Below are 26151 nucleotides of genomic sequence, written 5' to 3'. Positions count from 1 at the left end.
AAAATAACAATAATCAAAACGGTGACCCTAAACTTGGATTTGGCAACACAGGAGGGTGTGACACAGAATAAGCCCGTAGTATAGCAACACCTCCATGGTTCCCTTCATAATGGTGTGTCTGCTAAACAGGAGTCGCTGTGATGGTAATAACAGCGTGCGTCCCAAATGGCACTCTATTTCCTATATATTGCCTATGGGCCCTTGTCAAAAGTAATGCACTATATAGGGAATAGGGTGTAATTTAGAACACATACAGTCTTGTGAGTGTGGGCAGGAGTAGCCTGGTGCCTTACCGATGAGGGAGAGCTGTTTGGAGGGTCTGGGCTGCAGGTCCATGCCGTTCTTCAGCCACAGAATCTTAGGGTCTGGGATGCCGTCGGCGTGGCAGTGCAGACTGGCAGACACACCAGGCTCCTGGGCCTGCGTCTCTGGGTAGACCAGGATCACTGGGGGAACTGAATACATAGACACACACACACACAAAGAGACAAACATAGCCACAATAGAGTGGAGTCAGAGAGGTATAATTACACAGGCACAGCTGGCAGAAAGGCTTTCATTTCACACCAGTACCACACAAAATCACACATAGCTACAGGCACTGCGTTACAACAGAGTCCAGCGCAAATGTTTATAACACCAAATAAGACCACTATTGAAGGAAGTTAAGAAGGTGAATCTGAAGGCACACACAATATAGGAGAGGCAAGAAAATCCACTTTGTTGAGCAGCCCCAGTCATTATTTACAGGTGAAACACTTCATATCCAAACACAAACACATGGTAATTGTCTTCGAAGATAACCTGCCTTCAGGAGCAAACATTTCCCTCCCTCTTCAACTGAATGTCTCAGATGCAGCTGTATCGTTTTGCAATTAGCCTAAATCCTGCCTTACAACACACAATCACGCCTATAATCCTTGTTAATTGAAAATCATTTCAGGCTATTTTTGTCTGTGCATATCTGTGCGAGCAAAATGAAATAATGCTCGGGAAATTGAGATTGTTATCTTTGATTTGATACAGTACAGACGGCACTCCCAAGGTCCTCAATGAAGAGGAAGGCCCGGCAATCACACGTAGTCTCAGCAAAAAAAGACTTATGGGAATGATTTTGTAGAGCAGTGTGTTTTGCTAAGTGCCTGCAGCCAGCCCCTCTGAGCTGATTCCTGCTGGCTATTTGATGTACTGTAGATATAACACTGTACATGCTCAGGGTGGAATCATCTGAGTAGGGTGAGTAAAACACCATGGGTATAGACTTGATTTGCTTTCTATGATAATATGTGGGACATGTTGAAAACAATGCCATGTTTTGTGATTGGGACACTGTTGCTGCCAAGAGAGTCTGAGACAGGATTTGAGACAGGGGTTGAGACAGGGGTTGAGACAGGATTTGAGACAGGGGTTGAGACAGGGGTTGAGACAGGGATTGGGACAGGGATTGAGACAGGGGTTGAGACAGGGGTTGAGACAGGGATTGAGACAGGGGTTGAGACAGGGATTGAGACAGGGGTTGAGACAGGGGTTGAGACAGGGATTGAGACAGGGGTTGAGACAGGGATTGAGACAGGGATTGAGACAGGGGTTGAGACGGGGATTGAGACGGGGTTGAGACGGGGATTGAGACGGAGGTTGAGACGGAGGTTGAGACGGGGGTTGAGACGGGGGTTGAGACGGGGGTTGAGACGGGGATTGAGACGGGGATTGAGACGGGGATTGAGACGGGGGTTGAGACGGGGGTTGAGACGGGGGTTGAGACAGGGGTTGAGACAGGGGTTGAGACAGGGGTTGATACAGGGGTTGAGACAGGATTTGAGACAGGGGTTGAGACAGGATTTGAGACAGGAATTGAGATATGGGTCGATACAGGGATCGAGACAGGGGTCGAGACAGGGGTCGAGACAGGGGTTGAGACAGGGGTTGAGACAGGGATTGAGACATGATTTGAGACAGAGGTTGAGACAGGGGTTGAGACAGGGGTTGAGACAGGGGTTGAGACAGGATTTGAGACGGGTTGACACAGGGGTTGAGACAGGGGTTGAGACAGAGGTTGAGACAGGGATTGAGACAGGGGTTGAGACAGGGGTGGAGACAGGATTTGAGACAGGGGTTGAGACAGTGGTTGAGACAGGGGTTAAGACAGGGATTGAGACAGGGGTTGAGACAGGGGTTGAGACAGGATTTGAGACAGGATTTGAGACAGGGATTGAGACAGGGGTTGAGACAGGATTTTTTGACAGGATTTGAGACAGGGGTTGAGACAGGGGTTGAGACAGGGGTTAAGACAGGGATTGAGACAGGGGTTGAGACAGGGGTTGAGACAGGGATTGCCAGTCCTGACCCTGGAAGGTCCTTCATCCACGAAAGCATCTAACTTTTTGTTCAAATTCAAACTATTTGTTCAAACTATTTGTTATCTATTCAAACTATTTGTTATCTATTCAAACTATTTGTTCAAACTATTTGTTATCTATTCAAACTATTTGTTATCTATTCAAACTATTTGTTCAAACTATTTGTTATCTATTCAAACTATTGGTTATCTATTCAAACTATTTGTTATCTATTCAAACTATTTGTTATCTATTCAAACTATTTGTTCAAACTATTTGTTATCTATTCAAACTATTTGTTCAAACTATTTGTTATTTATTCAAACTATTTGTTATCTATTCAAACTATTTGTTCAAACTATTTGTTATCTATTCAAACTATTTGTTATCTATTCAAACTATTTGTTCAAACTATTTGTTATCTATTCAAACTATTTGTTATCTATTCAAACTATTTGTTCAAACTATTTGTTATCTATTCAAACTATTTGTTATCTATTCAAACTATTTGTTCAAACTATTTGTTATCTATTCAAACTATTTGTTATCTATTCAAACTATTTGTTATCTACTCAAACTATTTGTTCAAACTATTTGTTATCTATTCAAACTATTTGTTATCTATTCAAACTATTTGTTATCTTTTCAAACTATTTGTTCAAACTATTTGTTATCTATTCAAACTATTTGTTCAAACTATTTGTTATCTATTCAAACTATTTGTTCAAACTATTTGTTATCTATTCAAACTATTTGTTCAAACTATTTGTTATCTATTCAAACTATTTGTTATCTATTCAAACTATTTGTTCAAACTATTTGTTATCTATTCAAACTATTTGTTATCTATTCAAACTATTTGTTCAAACTATTTGTTATCTATTCAAACTATTTGTTATCTATTCAAACTATTTGTTATCTATTAAAACTACTTGTTATCTACCTGTATTCAAATGATTTGTTATCTATTCAAACTATTTATCTATTAAAACTATTTGTCATCTATTCAAAAACCAACAACAAAAAACAGGAATTTAACATTGAACGCAGCGATGATTGCACTACAACTGTAACACATTTAGTCAGGTCAAAATTCTGGTGAACACATGCCATCAAATGACCATGAAATGTCAAGTATATGCCATTACTAACCATTCACCTGCAGTACATGGGTCTGGCAGAGTTCTTCATATCCATACGCATGACAGCTGTAGTTCCCCATATGGATGGTTGTCACCTTGGTGATGTAGAGGGAGCCGTCATCACCAAAGTCCTATTGGGGAAGAGGAAGGTGGCAGTGGAGGATGGTGAGGGAAGGAAGAAGGGAGGGGAAGGATGTGAGGTAAGGGAGGAGTAAAGGAGGGAAGGTAAGGGAGGCAGGGCACACAACAGGGGACCATGGAGTGATGAGAAGCATATAGACCATGAATCAACGTGGTCCCTAGATGTTGGGACGGGCATGGGGATTGGAGCCCTGTCGTCACGCTCAATCAGTCTGATAAATAGGAAGGGTTAAAAATACAAAGAACATTAGAGTGATTAATGGAGCCAGTTGTTGTTTTTCAGGATGCACAACTCACTTGGGGTTTCAGCGAGGCTTAAGGAGGATTAAGACACTAAACAGTGGTGTCCCAGTATGTGGCGGACTGACAGTGTGCAGATGTGTGGAGTTAGCTACCTTAATAACCAAACACATCTCTCCCTAAACAGAGACTAAAGACTTGGAGTTTATTGCCGCAAGCGATCGTCCCACTACGTGCTTTAAGAAGCTACTGTTTCTCATTAGACTAACGAGATGGGAGTGGATGAGGACATAATGGTCTCTATGCTTTAAGGTGAGGAAAGGTACTGAAGAGGAAATACTTAGGACGGACATTAGAAAGGCTTTACGGAACATATGAAAACAGTAGACACTGCTTTAGAGATTAATTACTGTACAGCAGGGTTTCCCAAACTCGATCCTGGGCCCCCCCTGGGTACACGTTATGGTTTTTGCCCCAGCATTACACAGCTGATTCAAATAACCAACCAAGTTTTGACTATTTGAATCAGCTGTGACGTGCTAGGGCAAAAAACTAAATGTGCAGCCAGAGGGGCCCCCCAGGAAAATCTATCCTACAGCGTCTATCCCTATAAGAGATCAACTTAACTATGTTGCGCTGATTCTTCTTATTTAGTTCCAGTACAGGTTTATATGATTAAAACCTGTTTGGGATAGGGGGCAGCATTTTCACTTTGGATGGATGAATCGCGTGCCCATAGTGAACTGCCTCCTACTCTGTCCCAGATGCTAATATATGCATATTATTATTACTATTGGATAGAAAACACGCTGAAGTTTCTAAAACTGTTTGAATTATGTCTGTGAGTATAACAGAACTCATATGGCAGGCAAACTTCCAAACAGGAAGTGAGAATTCTGAGAAGGGTCGATGTTAAAGTCATCACCTATTCAATTCCCTGTAATATATGGATCTGTTTGCACTTCCTACGCCTTCCACTAGATGTCAACAGTCTGTAGAACGTGGAATGAAGCCTCTAGTGCAGGGGTCGGGAACCTATGGCTCCCGAGCCAGGTGTGGCTCTTTTGATGATTGCATCTGGCTCGCAGATATTTTAATTAAATGATACTGGCCTACGTTGGCCGTTGCTAGGTAAAACAGGTAAACGCCTCCTTTTGAATCAGTCTGCTCGGTCATTAGCTCAAAGCTAACCCTTTGACGAAGAAGATGGCGAAAAGAAAAAAAGATGACGAGTATCGTACATTTCAGGACGAATGGACCGAAGAATTCGCCTTTGTGGAGAGAGCAGGTTCTGCGGTGTGTCTAATTTGCAATGACAAAATTACATCGATGAAACGGTCGAATGTAAAGCGGCACTTCGACACGCGCCATGCTACCTTTGCATCAAAATACCCTGCGGGAGACAGCAGAAAGAAAGCGTGCCAAGAGCTACTGAGCAGGGTGCAAGCTAGCCAGCAGCAACTCCGCGTATGGACCCGGCAAGGTGACTATAATTCCGCTAGCTTTGCTGGATCTTTAGCAATAGTGAAGAACGGAAAACCATTCACAGATGGCGAGTATGCTAAAACGTTCATGCTGGATGTAGCCAATGAACTTTTTGATGATCTTCTGAACAAAGACAAGATAATTAAACGGATACAAGACATGCCTCTGTCGGCAAGAACTGTTCATGATCGTACCATCGTGATGGCAAACAAAGTGGAGGAAACGCAAGTGAAGGACATAAATGCAGCGCCGTTCTTTTCCCTGGCTTTGGATGAGTCAACAGACGTGAGCCATTTGTCGCAGTTCAGCGTGATTGCAAGATATGCTGTTGGTGACACACTGCGCGAAGAAAGTCTTGCAGTTCTGCCATTAAAAGGGTCCACAAGAGGTGAGGATTTATTTAAGTCTTTCATGGAGTTTGCTCAATAAAAAAATCTACCTATGGATAAACTTCTCTCAGTGTGTACTGATGGTGCTCCGTGTATGGTGGGGAATAAAAAAGGATTTGTGGCGCTTCTCCGTGAACATGAAAATAGACCCATCCTAAGTTTCCATTGCATTCTACACCAGGAGGCACTTTGTGCTCAGATGTGTGACAGGCAGTTTGGGGAAGTGATGTCGCTGGTCATTCGTGTGATCAACTTTATTGTTGCTCGAGCCTTAAATGATCGGCAGTTTAAAACACTGCTGGATGAAGTTGGAAATAACTATCCTGGTCTGCTTTTGCACAGCAATGTGCGTTGGTTGTGCGTTGGTTGTCAAGAGGGAAGGTGCTTAGCCGTTTTGCGGCTTGCCTGAAAGAAATAAAATATATTATATGGCTCTCACTGAAATAAATTTCAACATTTTTTGCTTTCATGGCTCTCTTAGTCAAAAAGGTTCCCGACCCCTGCTCTAGTGTGATGTGGGGCCGGATGGCAGCTATTTGAGTCAGTGGTCTGGCAGAATGCTAGTTCCTGGTCACGCGCGCTAGTCATGATTTGGCCATGTGTTCCATTACTTATACAGACATGAAGAAATGCTCCGGTTGGAACGTTATTGGATATATATGATAACAACATCCTGAAGATTGATTCTCTACTTAATTTGACCAGTTTATTCGACCTGGAATATAACTTTTTGAAGTTTTCGTCCGAGTTCGCCAGCGTTTGGACATGTGAACTAAAAGTGCTAGCAAAAGTAGCTAATTGGACACTAGTAATGGACATTATCAAACAAAACAACGATTTATTGTGGAACTAGGATTCCTGGCACTGCATTCTGATGAAAGATCATAAAAGGTAAGGGAAAATTTATGATGTAATTTCGTATTTCTGTTGACTCCAACATGGCGGAGAAATGTTGTGTATTTCTGAGCGGCGTCTCAGATTATTGCATGGTATGCTTTTTCCTAAAGTTAAAAAAAAATCTGACACAGCGGTTGCATTAAGAACCAGTGTATCTTTAATTATATGTAAAACATGTATCTTTCATCAAAGTTTATGATGAGTATTTCTGTTATTTGACGTGGCTCTCTGTAATTACTCCGGATATTTTGGAGGCATTTCTGAACATGGCGCCAATGTAAACCGAGATTTGTGGATATAAATATGCACATTATCGAACAAAACATAAATGTATTGTGTAACATGATGTCCTATGAGTGTCATCTGATGAAGATTATCAAAGGTTAGTGATTCATTTTATTTCTATTTCTGCTTTTGTGTGACTATCTTTGGCTGGGAAAAATGGCTGTGTGTTTTTTGGATTTGGTGGTGATCTAACATAAATATATGTTGTGTTTTCGCTGTAAAGCATTTAAAAAATCGGACACGATGGCTAGATTAACAAGATGTTTATCTTTCATTTGCTCTATTGGACTTGTTAATGTGTGAAAGTTACATATTAAAAAGAAATATTTTTGAATTTTGCGCGCTGCCTTTTCAGCGGAATGTTGTGGGTGTTCCGCTAGCGGAACCCCTGGGCTAGAAAGGTTAAACAAGAAATACTGAAAATCATGTACAGCTTTCAAGTTCGATTAGTAGTATGTAAAGGGTACACATGTTACACACCGTCCAATGAAAGGCAATGCAACAACAATAAGAAATAATACAGATAAGAATACGAACATAAAGTAAATGACAGTAGAATAGAATAAACATGTTCGCTGTCACGTTCTGACCCTAGTTCTTTTGTTATTTCTTTGTTTTAGTGTGGTCAGGGCGTGAGTTGGGTGGGTTATCTATGTTTTGTTTTTCTATGTTGGGTTTTTCGTTTGGCCTGATATGGTTCTCAATCAGAGGCAGGTGTTAGTCGTTGTCTCTGATTGGGAACCATATTTAGGGAGCTTGTTTTCTATTTTGTTTTGTGGGTGGTTATTTTCCGTTTCAGTGTTTTCACCATTCGGGACTGTTTCGGTTTTCATTTTGTTTCACTTTGTTAGTTTTGTATTTTGTCGATTTCATTCTCATTAAAAGACATTATGGATACGTACCACGCTGCATTTTGGTCCTCCTCTCTTTCTCCCAACGAAGATCGTTACATTAGCATTTATTATAATACAGGAAGGCACAATTTATAGTCCAATATTTACACGTGTTTTGGGGAAGGAGCTATTGGGTGACAATCATTTAAATTGTGGAGTATTAGCAATAGTAAATAAGAGTCTGGTAGCAGCAGTTGCAACATGTAGCGTGACTGTGTGTTGGTGTGTGTGTGCGTGTGTGCGTGCGTGCGTGCGTGAGTGCAGAGTCAGCATAGGTGGTAAGTCCAGTTCAAGTGTTCAGCAGTCTGATGGCTTGTAGATAGAAACGGTCTCTAAGCCTGTTGGTATCAGACCTCATGCTCCGATACCGTTAACCTGATGGTAAGGGAATGAACAGCTCATTGCTGGGGTGTGTGGGGTCCTTGATGGTGGGCCTTTTGGTCGTGGATGGAGCAATTCCTGTACCAGGTTGTGATGCAACTGGTCAGGATATTGTCGATGGTCCAGCTGTAGTATTTGCAGAGGACCCGGGGTGGCATGCCGAATTTCTTCAACTGCCTTAGGAAGTAGAGACGCTGTTGCACCCTCTTGACAAGAGTGATGTTGTTGTTGGTCCATGTCAAGTCCTCTGTGATGTGGACGCCGAGGAACGTTGAGTTGAGTTTATTTTATTTTTACAGGGACAGTGCACATTAATCAACGTTTCAGTAAAAGTGCCGGTTTTAGCCAGCCGGCTAATTTTCAACCGCAGTCCCTGGAAACACTGCTGACTATCTCTACTGCAGTCCTGTTGATGTGGATCAAGGCATGTTCCCTCCTCTGCTAACTGAAGTCAACAATCAACTCCTTTGTTTTGCTGATGTTGAGGGAGAGGTTGTTGTCCTGGCACCATAATGCCCGTCGACTTACCTCCTACCTATAAGCTGACTCATCTTTTTTGGTTATCAGGCCTACAGTTGTGGTGTCGTCAGCAAACCTGATGATGAAGTTGGTCTTGTGCAAAGCTACACAGTCGTGGGTGAACAGGGAGTACAGCAGAGGGCTGAGAACACAGCCCTGGATGGCCCATGGGTTGAGTCAGTAAAGAGGAGGTGTTGTTGCCAATCCTTACAGCCTGTGGTCTGCTCATCAGGAAGTCCAGGATCCAGTGGCAGAGGGTAGGTTCCAGACACAGGGTTCTGAGCATGATGACGAGCTTGGAGGGTACAATTGTGTTGAATGCTAAACTGTAGTCAATTAACACATAGGTGTTCCTCGTGTTCAGATGTGTTAGGGACTTGTGAATAGCGATGGAAATGGCATCTGGGGGTCCAGTGTGCCTGGCATGCTGGCCTTGAAGTGGCAAGCCTCTCAAAACACTTCATGTCACCTTGGTTTTCTTGGACACTGGAACGATGGTAGTCACCTTGAAACAAGTGGGGACTACAACCTGGGGCAGGGAGAGGTTGAAGATGTTTGAGAAGACGCCCGCCGGCTGGTCAGCTTTGTGAATATTCACTCTTTTGAGAGTTTTCCCCACGTCAGCCTTGGAGAGCGAAAGCACATGGTCAGGGAGGGAGGCTTCGGTGGGCACCACACAGCTGGATCATACATTTCTAATTATTTTCTTAGTGTCAACATGTTGTGACTCAAATTACGGACCTCATGCGTCTCCCGGGTGGCACAGTGGTCTAAGTCACTGCATCACAGTGCTAGCTGTGCCACCAGAGATTCTGGGTTCAAGCCCAGCATCTGCCGCAGCCGGCCGCGACCGGGAGGCTCATGGGGCGACGCACAATTGACCCAGCGTTGTTAGGGAGGGTTTGGCCAGCATAGTCTCATAGTGCACTAGTGACTCATGTGGCGGGCTGGACGCAGTGCATGCTGACCAGGTCGCTAGGTGTATGGTGTTTCCTCCGACACATTGGTGCGGCTGGCTTCCGGGTTGGATGTGCATTGTGTCAAGAAGCAGTGCGCCTTGGTTGGGTTGTGTTTCGGAGGACGCATGGCTCTTGACCTTTGCCTCTCCCGAGTCTGTACGGGAGTTGCAGCGATGAGACAAGACAGTAACTACTACCAATTCGATACCATGAAAAAGGGGTAAAATATATATTTTTTAAATGACGTACCTCATAAAGGGAAATTTGTTATTGTTCAAAAAAACTGATTGAATACAGTGGAGTGGCTGTACACTTACAGTTGAAGTCGGAAGTTTACATACACCTTAGCCAAATACATTCAAACTCAGTTTTTCACAATTCCTGACATTTAATTTTTTAAAGTTCACTGTCTTAGGTCAGTTAGGGTCAACACTTTATTTTAAGAATGTGAAATGTCAGAATAATAGTAGAGATAATGATTTATTTCAGCTTTAATTTAATTCATCACATTCACCAGTGGGTCAGAAGTTTACATACACTCAATTAGTATTTGGTAGCATTGCCTTTAAATTGTTTAACTTAGGTCAAACATTTCAGGTAGCCTTCCACAAGCTTCCCACAATAAGTTGGGTGAATTTTGGCCCATTCCTCCTGACAGAGCTGTGTAACTGAGTCAGATTTGTAGGCCTCCTTGCTCGCACACGCTTTTTCAGTTCCTCCACATATTTTCTATAGGATTGAGGTCAGGGCTTTGTGATGGCCACTCCAATACCTTGACTTTGTTGTCCTTAAGCCATTTTGCCACAACTTTGGAAGTATGCTTGTGGTGATTGTCCATTCGGAAGACCCATTTGCGACCAAGCTTTAACTTCCTGACTGATGTCTTGAGATGTTGCTTCAATATATCCACATAATTTTCCTACCTCATGATGCCATCTATTTTGTGAAGTGCACCAGTCCCTCCTGTAGCAAAGCACCCCCACAACATGATGCTGCCACCCCCGTGCTTCATGGTTGGGATGGTGTTCTTCGGCTTGCAAGCGTCCCCCGTTTTCCTCAAAACATAACGATGGTCATTATGGCCAAGCCGTTCTATTTTTGTTACATCAGACCAGAGGACATTTCTCCAAAAAGTACGATCTTTGTCCCAATTTGCAGTTGCAAACCTTAGTCTGGCTTTTTTTAATGGCGGTTTTGGAGTAGTGCCTTCTTCATTGCTAAGCGGCCTTTCAGGTTATGTCAAAATAGAACACGTTTTACTGTGGATATAGATACTTTTGTACCTGTTTCCTCCAGCATCTTCACAAGGTCCTTTGCTGTTGTTCTGGGATTGATTTGCACTTTTGGCACCAAAGTACGTTCATCTCTAGGAGACAGAACGTGTCTCCTTGCTGAGTGGTATGATGGCTGCGTGGTCCCATGGTGTTTATAATTTTGTTTGTACAGATGAACGTGGTACCTTCAGGCGTTTGGATATTGCTCCCAAGGATGAACCAGACTTGTGGAGATCTACAATTCTGAGGTCTTGGCTGATTTCTTTTGATTTTCCCACGATGTCAAGCAAAGAGGCACTGAGTTTGAAGGTAGGCCTTGAAATACATCCACAGGTACACCTTTAATTGACTCAAATGATGTCAATTAGCCTATCAGAAGCTTCTAAAGCCATGACATAATTTTCTGGAATTTTCCAAGCTGTTTAAAGGCACAGTCAACTTAGTGTGTGTGTAAACTTCTGACCCACTGGAATTGTGATACAGTGAATTATAAGTGAAATAATCTGTCTGTAAACAATTGTTGGAAAAATTACTTGTCATGCACAAAGTAGATGTCCTAACCGACTTGCCAAAACGATAGTTTGTTAACAAGAAAGCGTGTAGCAAGTAGCGTGGCAGAGGAAAAATAGGGAGGAGCATCAGGGCTAGTTGCATTAGAAGGGTGGAAGATGAGGAAATGTTGGACGGGCAATGAGGCATGGCAGAGTCAAATAGGAATCGTGACTTAATGAAGTTGTGATTAAAGAGCTCAGCCATGTGCTCTTTGTCAGTAACAACCACATCATCAACATTAAGGGACATGGGCAGCTGTGAGGAGGAGGGTTTGTTCTCCAGGTCTTTAACCGTTTTAACCAGGTCTTTAACCAGAACTTCTTGGGTTAGACCCACAGAGAGAGAACTGCTCCTTAAAGTAATTAAATTTGGCCTTCTGTATAGCCTGAGTGTACTTATTTCTAATTTACCTGAATGAGAGCCGGTCAGCCTGAGTATGCGTGTGCCGAGCGATTTGCCAAATGGAATTCTTGAGGTGGAGTAACTCTGCCAGATCACAGTCGAACCAGGGGCTGAACCTGTTTTTAATTCAAATTTTCTTTATGGGGGTGTGTTTATTAACGACACCACTGACAATATAAAGAAAGAAGGTCCAAGCATCTTCGACAGAGGGGCTCAAGATGATTCTATACCAATTTACAGAGGCCAGATCATGAAGGAAGCCGCAGCACATAAATGCCCTTATCCAGATGGTTTAACAAAGGCATTTCCTAACTTTCTTTGTTGTTACCAACATGCAGTATCTCCATCAGGAAGAGAGGCAAGATCCATTTGTCTGCCAGCTCAGAGACAAGCTACACTATTCACAGCCCTGTGTAATGTTCAATGTAATTGCATTGCTGGACTTTTTTAAACTGAATGTATTTGTAGTTTTTTTAATGTACAATTAAAAATGTATTTGTTTGAGCTGTTAGTGATAATTCCCTAAGTTGTAATACATTTGTGTTTACCTCATTAAGCCTTTGTGTGTTATGAATGACCAAAGGTTTCTGACTTTATAGTAAGTACAGTGCCATTTGATATAAGGCATTTATGTATGTGTTATAAAATTACCAAAGGTGTCTGACTTATAATTAAGTACAGCATAATGTGATATAGAGTCTTTATGGATGGGTTATGAATGACCGAAGGTGTCTCACTTCAAACAAAGTATTACAGGACACTACGTCAAGTGTAAATCAATAGGTTATAACCGTTCTGCTGAGTTATGAAGGTTCTCTCATGAACTACAGGTTACTGTAGGGTGTGAGAGGTACTTAAATTGGTTGATGTGCATATGTGTGTGTGTGTGTGTGTGTGTGTGTGTGTGTGTGTGTGTGTGTGTGTGTGTGTGTGTGTGTGTGTGTGTGTGTGTGTGTGTGTGTGTGTGTGTGTGTGTGTGTGTGTCACATGAGACTACCACATCAGGTATTCCTCTTCTGTTCCCATGCTGTAGACCAGGGCTTAATTACAACCTGTTACAATGGTGCCAACGTTTTGTGGCTGATCTTTCAACAGGGGAGTGGGTGAATGTGTCAAAGATGTGACTGGGCCCAGCACAGCAAGGTATGGCTAGTTTTTGTTGTGAGCGTATTTGTGTAACTAGGTTCCAGAATAAAGACATATTCAATTTCTTTAGGTTGGGTGTAAGTGTTTCTTGGTGTCACGTCGTCCCCAGGCTATTGCTCACACAGCACATATAATCATTCAAAGTTGGCCATAGTGGAAATGATCGTAGAATTATATAGGAGTGACCTTACTGAGTGAAGTATTTGTCATCGTCACAACTTAACACAGTCAAAAAGTCATAATTATCCCTGCACATTCTCACAATGTATCTATGATTATATCATATTTGACATACTGGGTTATGTCACATTTATAAACCCTTTATAAAGCATGACATACGGTCATATATGCTCTGTAACACATTTATGTAGTGGTTATGAAGGCATTATGAAGGCTTTTTGAAGACAAAAGTCATATAAAGTGGGACCCTTATTTTCATTGAATAATTTTCTTAGAATAATCAAGCTGTATATCTCTTCCTGTGTTTCAGTAAAGGGTGGTCTGGAACTATGAAACATTGTTTTCTTTCTCAGTAGTACATGTAATGCCGCCCCCAATCAAATCAGAGGGTAACAGATTTGATCTCTCCAAAACACAACACAATTACTTTGAAGAAAAGTCCCCAATTCAATATGTAAAATGTGAGAGAGGGAGAGAGAGATAGAGACAGAAATAGAGAGAGTAATTCTACCTTTACGTTGTAGCAAATGGGTCTGATTCCAGCTAAAGCAAATTTCCACAACTAGCTAAATGTGTCATAATGTCAGAACCTTTCTGGACGGAGTTTGAATCACAGCTAAATGTGTCATAATGTCAGAACCTTTCTGGACGGAGTTTGAATCACAGCTAAATGTGTCCTAATGTCAGAACCTTTCTGGACGGAGTTTGAATCACAGCTAAATGTGTCATAATGTCAGAACCTTTCTGGACGGAGTTTGAATCACAGCTAAATGTGTCATAATGTCAGAACCTTTCTGGACGGAGTTTGAATCACAGCTAAATGTGTCATAATGTCAGAACCTTTCTGGACGGAGTTTGAATCACAGCTAAATGTGTCATAATGTCAGAACCTTTCTGGACGGAGTTTGAATCACAGCTAAATGTGTCATAATGTCAGAACCTTTCTGGACGGAGTTTGAATCATAGCTAAATGTGTCATAATGTCAGAACCTTTCTGGACGGAGTTTGAATCACAGCTAAATGTGTCATAATGTCAGAACCTTTCTGGACGGAGTTTGAATCACAGCTAAATGTGTCATAATGTCAGAACCTTTCTGGACGGAGTTTGAATCACAGCTAAATGTGTCATAATGTCAGAACCTTTCTGGACGGAGTTTGAATCACAGCTAAATGTGTCATAATGTCAGAACCTTTCTGGACGGAGTTTGAATCACAGCTAAATGTGTCATAATGTCAGAACCTTTCTGGACAGAATTTGAATCATAGCTAAATGTGTCATAATGTCAGAACCTTTCTGGACGGAGTTTGAATCATAGCTAAATGTGTCCTAATGTCAGAACCTTTCTGGACGGAGTTTGAATCACAGCTAAATGTGTCATAATGTCAGAACCTTTCTGGACGGAGTTTGAATCACAGCTAAATGTGTCCTAATGTCAGAACCTTTCTGGACGGAGTTTGAATCACAGCTAAATGTGTCCTAATGTCAGAACCTTTCTGGACGGAGTTTGAATCACAGCTAAATGTGTCCTAATGTCAGAACCTTTCTGGACGGAGTTTGAATCACAGCTAAATGAGGGTGGCAGAGACCGTCCTAGAGACATTAACGACACTCAGGTGTGTCTTATTTACTCATTATGATTTCCCTGTTAAAAGAGGTGTGTTTTCTGTTGTCCTTTGCTGAAGCTTGAATTATGCACCGTGTGCGTTTGTCTCCTGAGTGAGTTTTTGAGACTTAGTTTTATTGTTTTCCCACTGTTACTGTGGTCCTTCTGTTACCGTTTCTCAGTAAAGTATTATGTTTATCCTTAACCGCTGATTCCTCGTCTGGTCTCTTCTCTGCACCTGGGTCCAACCTCACAATGTCACAGCGACAAATCACACACGAGGCCTTCGATCAGTATGCTTTCTATTCTTTGTTCTTCATTGAGATGCAGTGGTATTACACAATAGCAGGCAACACCTCCCATGCAGACGCTAAGCATTAAAAGAGTGTAACACTGCCTAAGGATTACATGGAAACACATTATGCTGAATGACACATTTCTTATCGTGCACACCTTCATGTTCGTAAAAGTTATTATTTATAATTATTCATTAGTGACAATTGTAATTGTCTTCACACACTATTTATCACGGCATAACCTAACTCCATGGAAACAGTAGTAGTCTCATGTTACACAGAGGACCTTGTTTTCTCCCACTTCCTTGTCCTCAGCGCGACCCCGCCTAAGCACATGCCAGTTGTCGTGCATGTCATTGTTTATTGGCTCTCTGGCCAATTCATTAACATTCAATTAGAGAATTCTAATTAGCTGGTGGATGGATAAACACAGTCCCACGCTGTCAGTTGTGCAGTTGAACTAAACAGCGCACCGCCACCGCCGCCGCGGCCGCTCTATAGTTCATTAACCACATGCAGCCAAGCCCAATTCCCATGCATTGCCATGTTGGGATTTGCAAAAAAAATCATTTTAATACGGTTTGTGCTCTTTGAGATCAGCAAGACACCTGGCAGAGCTCCTGAGACCCAAATCATTACATTATTTACAATTAGAACCAATGATTCAAAGCAAGAGGAAAAACACAGGCCTGCTTGTTTTGTTTTTTAAACAGGCTGGGAGAAGAAGATGCATAAATTGGGTTAATGGGAATTAGCATTTCTTACTTATTTTCTGTGAACCTTTATCTAACGTTATTGATTAAAAAAATTTAACCAATGTGAAGAGCCCCTGCTGAGACATGTTCTGAGGATTATCAAATATTAATCAAAGGCCCAATTATAAATGTCTTAAAAGCAGCGTTTCTAAAAACACCACACATCAAAGTTCACAATGTTGGACACTTGTTCAGTGTTTCACCTTGAAAAGCCCCATTAAATGTAAAGATGGAAAAAAAGGGTTACCCAAACTCACATCTGCAGTTTTGGGGTGGAGGCCTCTGCTTGTGTTAATCACAACCATATTTTGTAGGGTTAGCATGAGCAGATAGGCTCATAGTAGCATGACTTTATTCATGTCAAAACATGATATGTAGTTTTACAACTTAAAGGGTATGTTCAGCATTTTCTGCTGGGCCATGATTTTTTTCAGGGTGAGGAACCATTTAACATCAAGATTTTACAAAGCAAAGCTTTACACCCTCAAGAGCCATTTGCTCTTGCCCAGGACTCACATTGATATCCTCCAGGTCCAGGAAGTTGAGTATTATCCCATTCCTCTTCCAGATGATTGGTGGCCGCAGCGTCCCCTGGATGGCACAGGACAGCACGGTGCTGAGGCCTACCGTTACCGTGGAGATGCTCATTCTCTGGTCCTCAGCCAGGCTCAACTGAACAACCTCTGTAGGTGGATATATATATATATATAGAGAGAGAGAGAGAGAGAGAGAGAGAGAGAGAGAGAGAGAGAGAGAGAGAGAGAGAGAGAGAGAGAGAGAGAGAGAGAGAGAGAGAGAGAGAGAGAGAGAGAGAGAGAGAGAGAGAGAGAGAGAGAGAGAGAGAGAGAGAGAGAGATTTACAAAGAACAAACAGAAAAAACATATACATGATCAAATACAAATCTTAGAATCAACTATTAAAGACTACCAGAACCCACTGGATTCTCCAATTACCTTGAATGAACCCTCCAACCTATTCCACATCAAGTAACGCATGCAAGCGCATGGCGGCAGCTAATGCGGCAGCTAATGGGATCCATAATAAATACAAATACAAATAACCTGTTCAATAAATAAAGATTCCCAGACACCAGACAGAAATATAAATGGAGCCAACCATGGATGAACTCCTGAGCAAATCCATGTTCCCTTCCCACTCTGAATTGGATTGGATGGAAACAGTTAGCTCTCCTCCCCTGTGTATATGAAATTACAATGGGCATTCCTCTCTTGCTGGGCTGGTTTATACCTTCCCTACAGTGAATCCAATGGTCATATTTTGGTGAATCCAATGGTAATATTTTGGTGAATCTTAAGGTGAATCCAATGGTAATATTTTGGTGAATCCAATGATGATTCTGATGGTAATATTTTGGTGAATCCATTGGTGAATCTGATGGTAATATTTTGGTGAATCCAATAGTGATTCTGATGGTAATATTTTGGTGAATCCAATGGTGAATATGATGGTAATATTTTGGTGAATCCAATCGTGATTTTTACGAGATAAAAATAAATATGTCTGACATATTTCAATATGTTGGAAACACACAATGTTGCTTCAACTAGTTGACTCACAATCCCCCTAGTTAAATTTCAGAATATAATACCTTGCGTTTAGAAGGACTACCGGTAAGTAGCTTGGCCAAAAAACTGCTCTGCTAGACAATTTTTTAATAAATTTTTATTTAACCTTTATTTAACTAGGCAAGTCAGTTAAAGAACAAACTCTTATTTACAATGACGGCCTACCAAAAGGTAAAAGGCCTATGTTGTAGCAGGTTGTGTTGTCATGTTTTGCTGTTATGTTGTTGTCTCTCTTTATGTAATGTTGTGTCTCTCTTGTTGTGTCTCTCTATATTTATATAGTTTTTGTTGTTGTTATTTTTAATCCCAGCCCCCGTCCCCGCAGGGGAAAAAATTGACATGATCGTGTCTCAATGTAATCAAGGTATAATGATTGTTATTTTCAAATATAATCTCTTTTTGGGCTTAGTTGTAGGGGACGGGGGCTGGGATTAAAAATAACAACAACAAAAACTATATAAATATAGAGAGACACAACAAGAGAGACACAACGTTACATAAAGAGAGACAACAACATAACAGGAAAACATGACAACACAACCTGCTACAACATAACCTACATGACAACACAACCCATGACTGGAACCTACTTGTGACAAATCTCCCAGAATGCTTTTCTCAGAGAATTAATTCAATATGTTCTGATGCACCTTTTATGAAGGCTTACGCAAACAGAATTCAACAGGTTCTGAATACAGAGAGCACATTACGTCCAAACCCAATGTTATTGAAACAAGGAGAGAGAAGAATTTAGGGCTCTACTCAATCCGTATCACTGAAGCATTACAGATTGCGCGATAGAAATGCAAAGGTAATTTCCAATTGAGCCGACATACAGTATGCAGAGTTTACCGTGAATACAGTGTCTGCTAACATGGGAATGTTGCCTTTAAATTTCAATCACGCTGTTATGGTGAACTTCCGCCATACTGTTGTCATCTATTGATATCAATAACTACTTAGATTGTTACATTGCGTGCTGATCCTTCATTCAGTTAAAAAACAAAAAAAGCTCTTTATGACATTATAGTAAAGTAAACAGGGTTACTTATAAGATTACTGTGATTAGGAGAGCAGGTCTGAAAGTGTGTCATACCAAATACCTTCATAGGTGATCCTGTGGCTCGTACCTGTCGTCTCTGTCTTCCTGTCAACCTTAACTATGCCATTGGTATGATACCTTTCCACTTTTAGGTAGGGTTTAATCTACTCAGCAGTGATTGGGGCGGCAGGGTGGGCTGTGAGAGGCAGGCCGATGCAGAGGGCAGAGTACATTGAATTGACATCTGGGAAGCCTATTGCTCACTACACCTGGTCTGTCATGCACACTGCACATTGTCATGTTACTGATATCTCAATGATATACAGAAAGATTTGTGCAGATGGCTGAGTAGCCAGTTTCCCTTTTTCCTCATATGTTGTACAGCATATGAGTATAGAATCAATTAATAGAAAGGGACATGTTGGTTTATAGCAGGGGTCACAAAATACTGTAAAATCACCAGGAAACCAGCTAAAATGAATTTAATTCAGGAAATGTGTTCCCAAGTATTCTCACAAACAAAAAAATTGACATGATCGTGTCTCAATGTAATCAAGGTATAATGATTGTTATTTTCAAATATAATCTCTTTTGGGGCTTAGTTGTAGTGAATGTGCAATGAACAAATTATTACCCTTATATTCCGCCCCCACCACTAGGGTTGCAAAGCTACCAGTAGTTTACTACAGTTACCAGAATCTTCAGTAATTTTGGTAATTAACAGAAACTCTATGGAAATCTATCATAAATTTGGTAATTTATACTTGAATAGCTTCTATGGCAATCTATCATAAGCTTGGTAATTTATACTTTAATAACTTTTTTTAAATTCAGTAATATATAGTCAGGGGTGAAAGTAAGGCGGTATGGTATAGTATAGGGTGACCTTGTCTGACATTTTACCGCCGTACCGGTAAAACATGAGCTTATCACAATTAATACAACATGCCCCAAAAACCTATAGGTTACTACACCATTACTTAACATTACTGCATGTCAGACACATGAAACGTGTACGAATTGACAGGACACCAGGTGGTATATGCTACAAATTGCATTGTGGTTTGAGGAGTACACTTACATTTTGTACAGGCGGAGATGAGTGGCCGAGATGCTTGTGGACAAGGCAGTGATGAGTGGCCGATACCAAGGCGTGCTTGGACAACAGTGGATGCATCAATTCAGGCTACACGTGTAAACCTAATGACAATCGCAGAACGTCATTACAATACATGTAGGTGTTTCGTAACATATGTCTCTTTCTAATCATCAAATGGCCGGTGCACAATGCACTGTTGGGGTTTGGATGCTGAAATGATTTTGTGAGTGGATGAATGTGTGCGGGTAGCGTACCGGATGATGAAAACATCAGGACTGGTTGTGTTTATGCCACATTAGAAGGCATAGGTGGCGTGTCCATAAGGCTAGGGGAAGCTTTCCCTAAAGTAAATTTGATTAAATTGCCAATACTCTAATTAGCTTACTCCTGTCTATACAGAAATAAATAAAAGCATACAAAATAGGCTACTACATCAGAAATCATGATTTGGCCACAGAGGATCATTGGCTTCTTAAAAAAAGAAGCTGTGGGTTGTTTTAAATTGCATTGCCTATCCCCACAGTCGGAAAGGCCCGCAATTTGCGCAGAGCGTGCTGCAAATACCAAATAGATGATTGTTGAGTTGCGACTGTCCGTGAAAATCAGAGACCCAGCCAGGCGTATCGCAATATTTAAAAATACAATTGCGGAAAATCTGTTTGGAAAGCCAATCGCTATTGCTGTAAAGAGATGACAATGAAAAGACTCCAATCTGTCGTTTGGTTATCAAAATGCTTAACTTAATTAAGCAAACAGTAGCCTATCTTATTAGCACCAGCGGAGAACATCGGCCATATCCCCAGTGAGGTGCATATTCACTGTCGTCATCATTGGGTCAGTGACACTTCGTTGGTTTTTAAACACTAATTTCCTCCCCCAGGTTAGATGGACGTCATATTGTATTTGTGTCCCACCTTTTCATAGGCCGATTATACGGACCAGACTACATTGTTTTTATTGATCTGTTTGTCAGAGTCAGCAGAGTAGGCTACTTTGTCATTTTTGTAATTTAGTATTTAAAAAAATATTTGTGCAGAACTTGGTACATCGGTAATAAATTAAATCTACTTTCACCCCTGTATATAGTATTCGTTTAAAAAATATATATATTATCCATATTGTCCATGAGTTTATAGTACATAGACCATATGGTTCAGGAAAAATGGCCTAAATAATAACTCTGCAACTCTTCCAACTGCTGACATTTTTCACAACTGCCACCAGTTTGACTGCAAAACATTGACAACAAATACGTACTGACATAGTAAAATATTAAAAGTGTGTAAAACATGTTTTATTTCATGCTGAAAACCTCATATTAAATACCAATGGTATTCACTAAGTTGATGGTTTATGTATAGGATGTTTTACAGCTTTGTCATTCATTTTTTAATTTAATTATTTCATATATTTTACATGTAATAATGCCACACAGAGGACCAGAGATAATTACAGACGCTTGTACAAATCTGAAGTACCCAAAATGGCCACTAGATGTCTTGTGATAGATTACATAAAATCCTACCAAAATTCTGGTAGTTTATATACCCTTGCTTTGCAACCCTACCTCCGACCATTTCCTCTGACAAACATCGGCCTGCGGCTGAATCTAGTTGCCTGTCCTGGTTTACAGGGTCTTGAGAGATGTTGCCAAACCAAAAGCAAAAGTAAAATTGAGAGGAAATCATCAACTCTTGGAATGAAAGTTGATAAAATTGCTTCTTTATTGCTAAAACCAAGGCATATTTGGCTATTTACAGGATATATACACTTTGACACCTATATGCTGAATCACATTTAAAATGAAGAGTGCACTAAGATGGAAGTTATCGTATTGATATGGCATAGTCAACCTGACAACTTTTCAAACCCACTGCATCTAGAAAATGTCAGACAAGGTCACCCTATACTATACTTTTCCTTCCAACTGTTTTGTGGTATACTCTTTTGTCTGGCACAAAAGCACACACAAAAAAACACCTACCTAACAATTTCCTCCATGTTGGAATGGCGGTAGTTTCATCTTTTGTTGGCTCTGAGCAATTCGATGTGAAATAAATCCTGACGCCACGTGGCGATTTTGACTCCAGCTTTGGAGATTGAGGTTCCCTGAAGAGAGGCCTCTCTCCGTCCCATTGTTTACCAGACGACTACACAGTCAACAGCCTCCTCTGCTCAAGAGGAGCATGCTCGTGTGACAAAGGCAGACAAATTGCATATCCACTGGCCATGCCTGCATTGCTCTCCCTGCTGGATAAGGTTGACATGACATTATCTCCTTAATGACTCCTAGGCTTTTTATACTACCCAAAAATAGCCTGTGTAATTGACTTTCCTGTGATTCCTAAACTATTGATCCATCAGTGGTAACTGCTAGCGGCCGCGGTAGCCTACAGGGAGGATGCTCGTGTCTGGCCTCTGCTGCAAAAAAACACACAGAATTTGAAATGCAAAGCACGAATGAGTTCTCCCAGGGAAAAACTAATGGGGGCCTCTGACTGTTTCCCAGAAACCTCGTCACTTTCCTCCTCTATTACCCAGGCTCTTGTGTGCCTAAATAAGACATCCCTGGAAACAAAATGGGGAGAAGAGAGCAGGGCTGTCGGCGAGGCAGCGATACACAGTAATGAGAGTCGAGAGGGGAGCATTAGACTCAGTAAAAATTTGCCGTAAATGTTTGATTGGTCTCCTCAGCTCCACCTCCCTAGCTCTCTGATGCGCTGTGATTAAGTTTTCAGTGTTGTGGTTTAGGCACCCTGACACTTCCATTTAGAGAGATTGGCACAGGCTAAGAGGCTGGAGCATAGGATATACTGTATCTTTCGCTCTCTCTCTCCCTGTCTTTCCTCAACTGTCTCTCATTCAGTCTATCTCCCCCTCTCTCTCTCTTTCTCCCTGACACGTTCTTCCAAAAATGCTCAATACTAGGCAATAATGTTTGACAACATAACTGGACCATATTGCAAGACGGACTAAGCACTGCCAATATCATTCACTTTTCTTCTAAGGAATGTGTTAGGTTAACAAAGTAAATAGTTGTATACAAATGGATGGGGAGTGCTGTCTCTCATGCAACAATAACTGAAATACTACAGTATTAAACATGCTCTCTATACTCTGCATATTTTCATTAGCATCCTCAACTAGCGGCATTCACCTGGGAAAGTATTTTGCATATTTTTTATTTGTATACACATATAGTTAAGTACCTAAGCTCTTCATCCTACGTATCACATGTGCAATTCAATTCGACAACTAATAAGTCACAAGGCACAGAAGCTTAGAGCACGGAAACATGTATCAGCATTCATTGTTTCTTAAGATTATCAACACCTTGGCTTAAAAGGAATGTGTTTGATATGTCTCTTCTTATTATTGGTGTCCTTTGAGAGAATGCCAAGATTGTGCAAAGCTGTCATCAAGGCAAAGGGTGGCTACTTTGAAGAATCTCAAATATAAAATATATTTTGATTTGTTTAACACTTTTTTGGTTACTACTGTACATGATTCCATATGTGTTATTTCATAGTTTTGATGTCTTCACTATTATTCTGCAATGTAGAAAATTGTAAAAATAAAGAAAAACCCTTGACTGAGTAGGTGTGTCCAAACTTTTGACTGGTACTGTAAATGAAAGGTTTTCAAGAACGTTATGACTATGATGTTGTAATGCACCCCCTGACCATAGAGAGCCATTGTTTCTCTATGGTATAGTAGGTCAGGGCGTGACTGGGGTGTTCTAGTCTATTATTTCTATGTGGTGTTCTAGTTTATAATTTCTATGTGGCGTTCTAGATTTCATATTTCTATGTTGGTGTGCTTGATATGGTTCCCAATTAGAGGCAGCTGGTAATCGTTGTCTCTAATTGGGGATCATTTTTAGGTAGCCTTTTTTCCACCTGTGTTTTGTGGGATGTTGAATTTTGTATTTTGAGGAGACGTATGTAGCACCTCTGTAGTCACGGTTCGTTGTTCATTTATTGTTTATTGTTTTTGTTAAGTTTCACTATTAAATAATTATGTGGCACTGTAATCACGCTGCGCCTTGGTCTGTTTCTACAAACGATCATGACATGTAATGATGAAACATTAAATTAATGTGTAAGTGGTATCTTGCAACCCAATGGGACCCAGTACAAAGCTTTCTCCACATATTATTGGAATGCTTTCTGCTGTAGTTGAAATGTTATGTGAATAAAAAGTTTACAGCAAAACCTGAGGCTATTACCATTGGAATAATGCATTATCTCTGTCTTTCTTTAGTTCTCTCTTTCATTCTATCTCTCTTTTCAATTTGAGGGATCTGAATGTGTCAGTTGGCGAGTGTGCTGGTAATTCCTGGAGGGAATGTGAAGATGAGCAATCAGCAGCCCACTCATTAATCACACACAATCCAGACCCTTAATCTTCTCCACAGGTACAGATGAATGCCCTACTGCCTCTTGATCTATACCTCTTCTGTCTCACTCTTTTTCTACTTCTCTCTCTCATTCCCTATTCTCCTCTCTGTCCCTCTGTCTTTCTCTCCCTCTTTCGCTGTCTCTCTCTCCCCCTCTACCTCTCGCTCTCTCTCTGTGTCACTTTCTCTGTAAATGTTCCCCAGTGGCTTTTCCTCTAACAAAGCCAAGGTGGAGAGACTGACTGCAGCTCCCTGGGAGCCCTGAACTACAAGGAGAATGAGGCTTGTTATAATCACTAAGAATAGGAGAGAAACCTAGGGTGGATGATGAGAACAATCACATTGGGGGGTTGTTAAACAACGTTTCAAAGTTTATAAATAAGGAAAGATGTCATTGATTGGGCAGGACCATAGAGATGTATAGAGGACTCAACTTGGATATACCTCGTTTTAGCATGGACATTGCCATTGAGGGCTTCCACCATTTTAAAGTAGTCAACGGGGTGCTGATTCCTATGGTTTGGAAGCAATCAGCAAATGATCAGAGCATTGTCTTCTTCTTCAAATAGAGTAATATGGCTTCAACACCGCTATCAAGTCGCCACAATAAAATGACACAATGTTCGGTTCAGCACTCCAGCACTGCAGGTTGCGGTAAATCGCCAATATCAGCTTTACACTTTTTTTAAAACACAAAAGAAGAAGAAAATTGACCACTTTAAAATGGAGAAAGCCTCAATGGAGCCGCCCATGAGGTCACAGTCATAATTGCATGGATACGAAGATGAGACCTCTTTCAATCTCTATGGGCAGAACCCATCTCTCAGTGAGCTCTGTAAGTAGGCACAGGAGGTCAATGCAAGATCAATTACCTACTACATCACTCCTAGCCTGCTTATTGGCTTATTAATAAAACAAGCCTGTTTTTGCAGACATTTCCTTGTAAATCGGTACCTAAATGGATAATAGCATGGTGCTATGGAAAAAAGGTAACAAGTACTGATCTCTCACTTTGGATGCTCTCACTAGAGTTCAAGGAAAAATATATAAAATGGGATACAAAATGTTCAGATATGCAATTTGGCATCCACGTTTTCCATCAGCTTGTGAAACAGAGACAATACTTATGTAAATATGTAAAACATTTCTAAAAACCTGTTTCGCTTTGTCATGATATTGTGTGTAGATTGATGATGAAAAAACCCTGTTTTAGTCCTTTTTAGAATCAGGAACATTTGTGGAAAAAGTCAAGGAGTCCGAATGCACCATAATGACAAGGCGAAAACATCAATCTACACACAATACCCCATAATGACAAAATGAAAACAGGTTTTTAGAAAATGTTTGCAATAGTATTAAAAATTTAAAACAGAAATACATTATTTCCGTAAGTATACAGACCCTTTGCTATGAGACTCGAAATTGAGCTCAGGTGCCTCCTGTTTCCATTAATCATCCTTGAGATGTTTCTACAACTTGATTGTAGTCCACATGTGGTAAATTCAATTGATTGGACATGGTTTGAAAAGGCATACACCTGTCTATATAAGGTCCCACAGTTGACAATGCATGTCAGAGTAAAAACCAAGCCATAACGTTGAAGAAATTGTCCGTAGAGCTCCGAGACAGATTTGTGTCGAGGCACAGATCTGGGGAAGGATACCAAAACATTTCTGCAGCATTGAAGGTCCCCAAGAACACAGTGGCCTCCATCATTTTTAAGTGAAGGAAGTTTGGAACCAACAAGACTCTTCCTATAGCTGGCCGCCTGGTCAAACTGAGAAATAGGGGAGAAGAGCTTTGGTCAGGGATGTGACCAAGAGCCCGATGGTCACTCAGACTGCGCTCCAGAGTTCCTCTGTGGAGATTGGAGAACCTTCCAGAAGGAGAACCATCTTTGCAACATTCCACCAATCAGGCATTTATGAACCCGAAAATAGCTTTGCAGCGATGCTCCCTATCCAGCTCTCTCCACTGGCTTCCAGTTGAAGCTCGCATCCGCTACAAGACCATGGTGCTTGCCTACGGAGCTGTGAGGGGAACGGCACCTCCGTACCTTCAGGCTCTGATCAGGCCCTACACCCAAACAAGGGCACTGCGTTCATCCACCTCTGGCCTGCTCGCCTCCCTATCTCTGAGGAAGTACAG

At 41.1% G+C, this 26151-nt stretch overlaps 1 protein-coding gene across 2 annotated transcripts in view; it reads right to left on the bottom strand.

Annotated features, from left to right (window-relative positions):
- The window catches only part of LOC139537744 (follistatin-related protein 4-like), a 237334-nt gene that overhangs the window by 20044 nt on the left and 191139 nt on the right, over positions 1-26151 (bottom strand). For both annotated transcript variants that reach the window (XM_071339454.1, XM_071339456.1), the window contains exons 7-9: positions 16393-16559; positions 3489-3609; positions 294-455 (exon numbers count right to left, since the gene is read on the bottom strand). In XM_071339454.1, the coding sequence (XP_071195555.1) occupies positions 294-455; positions 3489-3609; positions 16393-16559 (450 nt within the window). The remainder of the gene's footprint in view (positions 1-293; positions 456-3488; positions 3610-16392; positions 16560-26151) is intronic.

Source organism: Salvelinus alpinus, chromosome 13 (assembly GCF_045679555.1).
Source record: "Salvelinus alpinus chromosome 13, SLU_Salpinus.1, whole genome shotgun sequence".
Classification (NCBI taxonomy): domain Eukaryota; kingdom Metazoa; phylum Chordata; class Actinopteri; order Salmoniformes; family Salmonidae; genus Salvelinus; species Salvelinus alpinus.
This window is presented reverse-complemented; position numbering and strand designations above follow the sequence as displayed.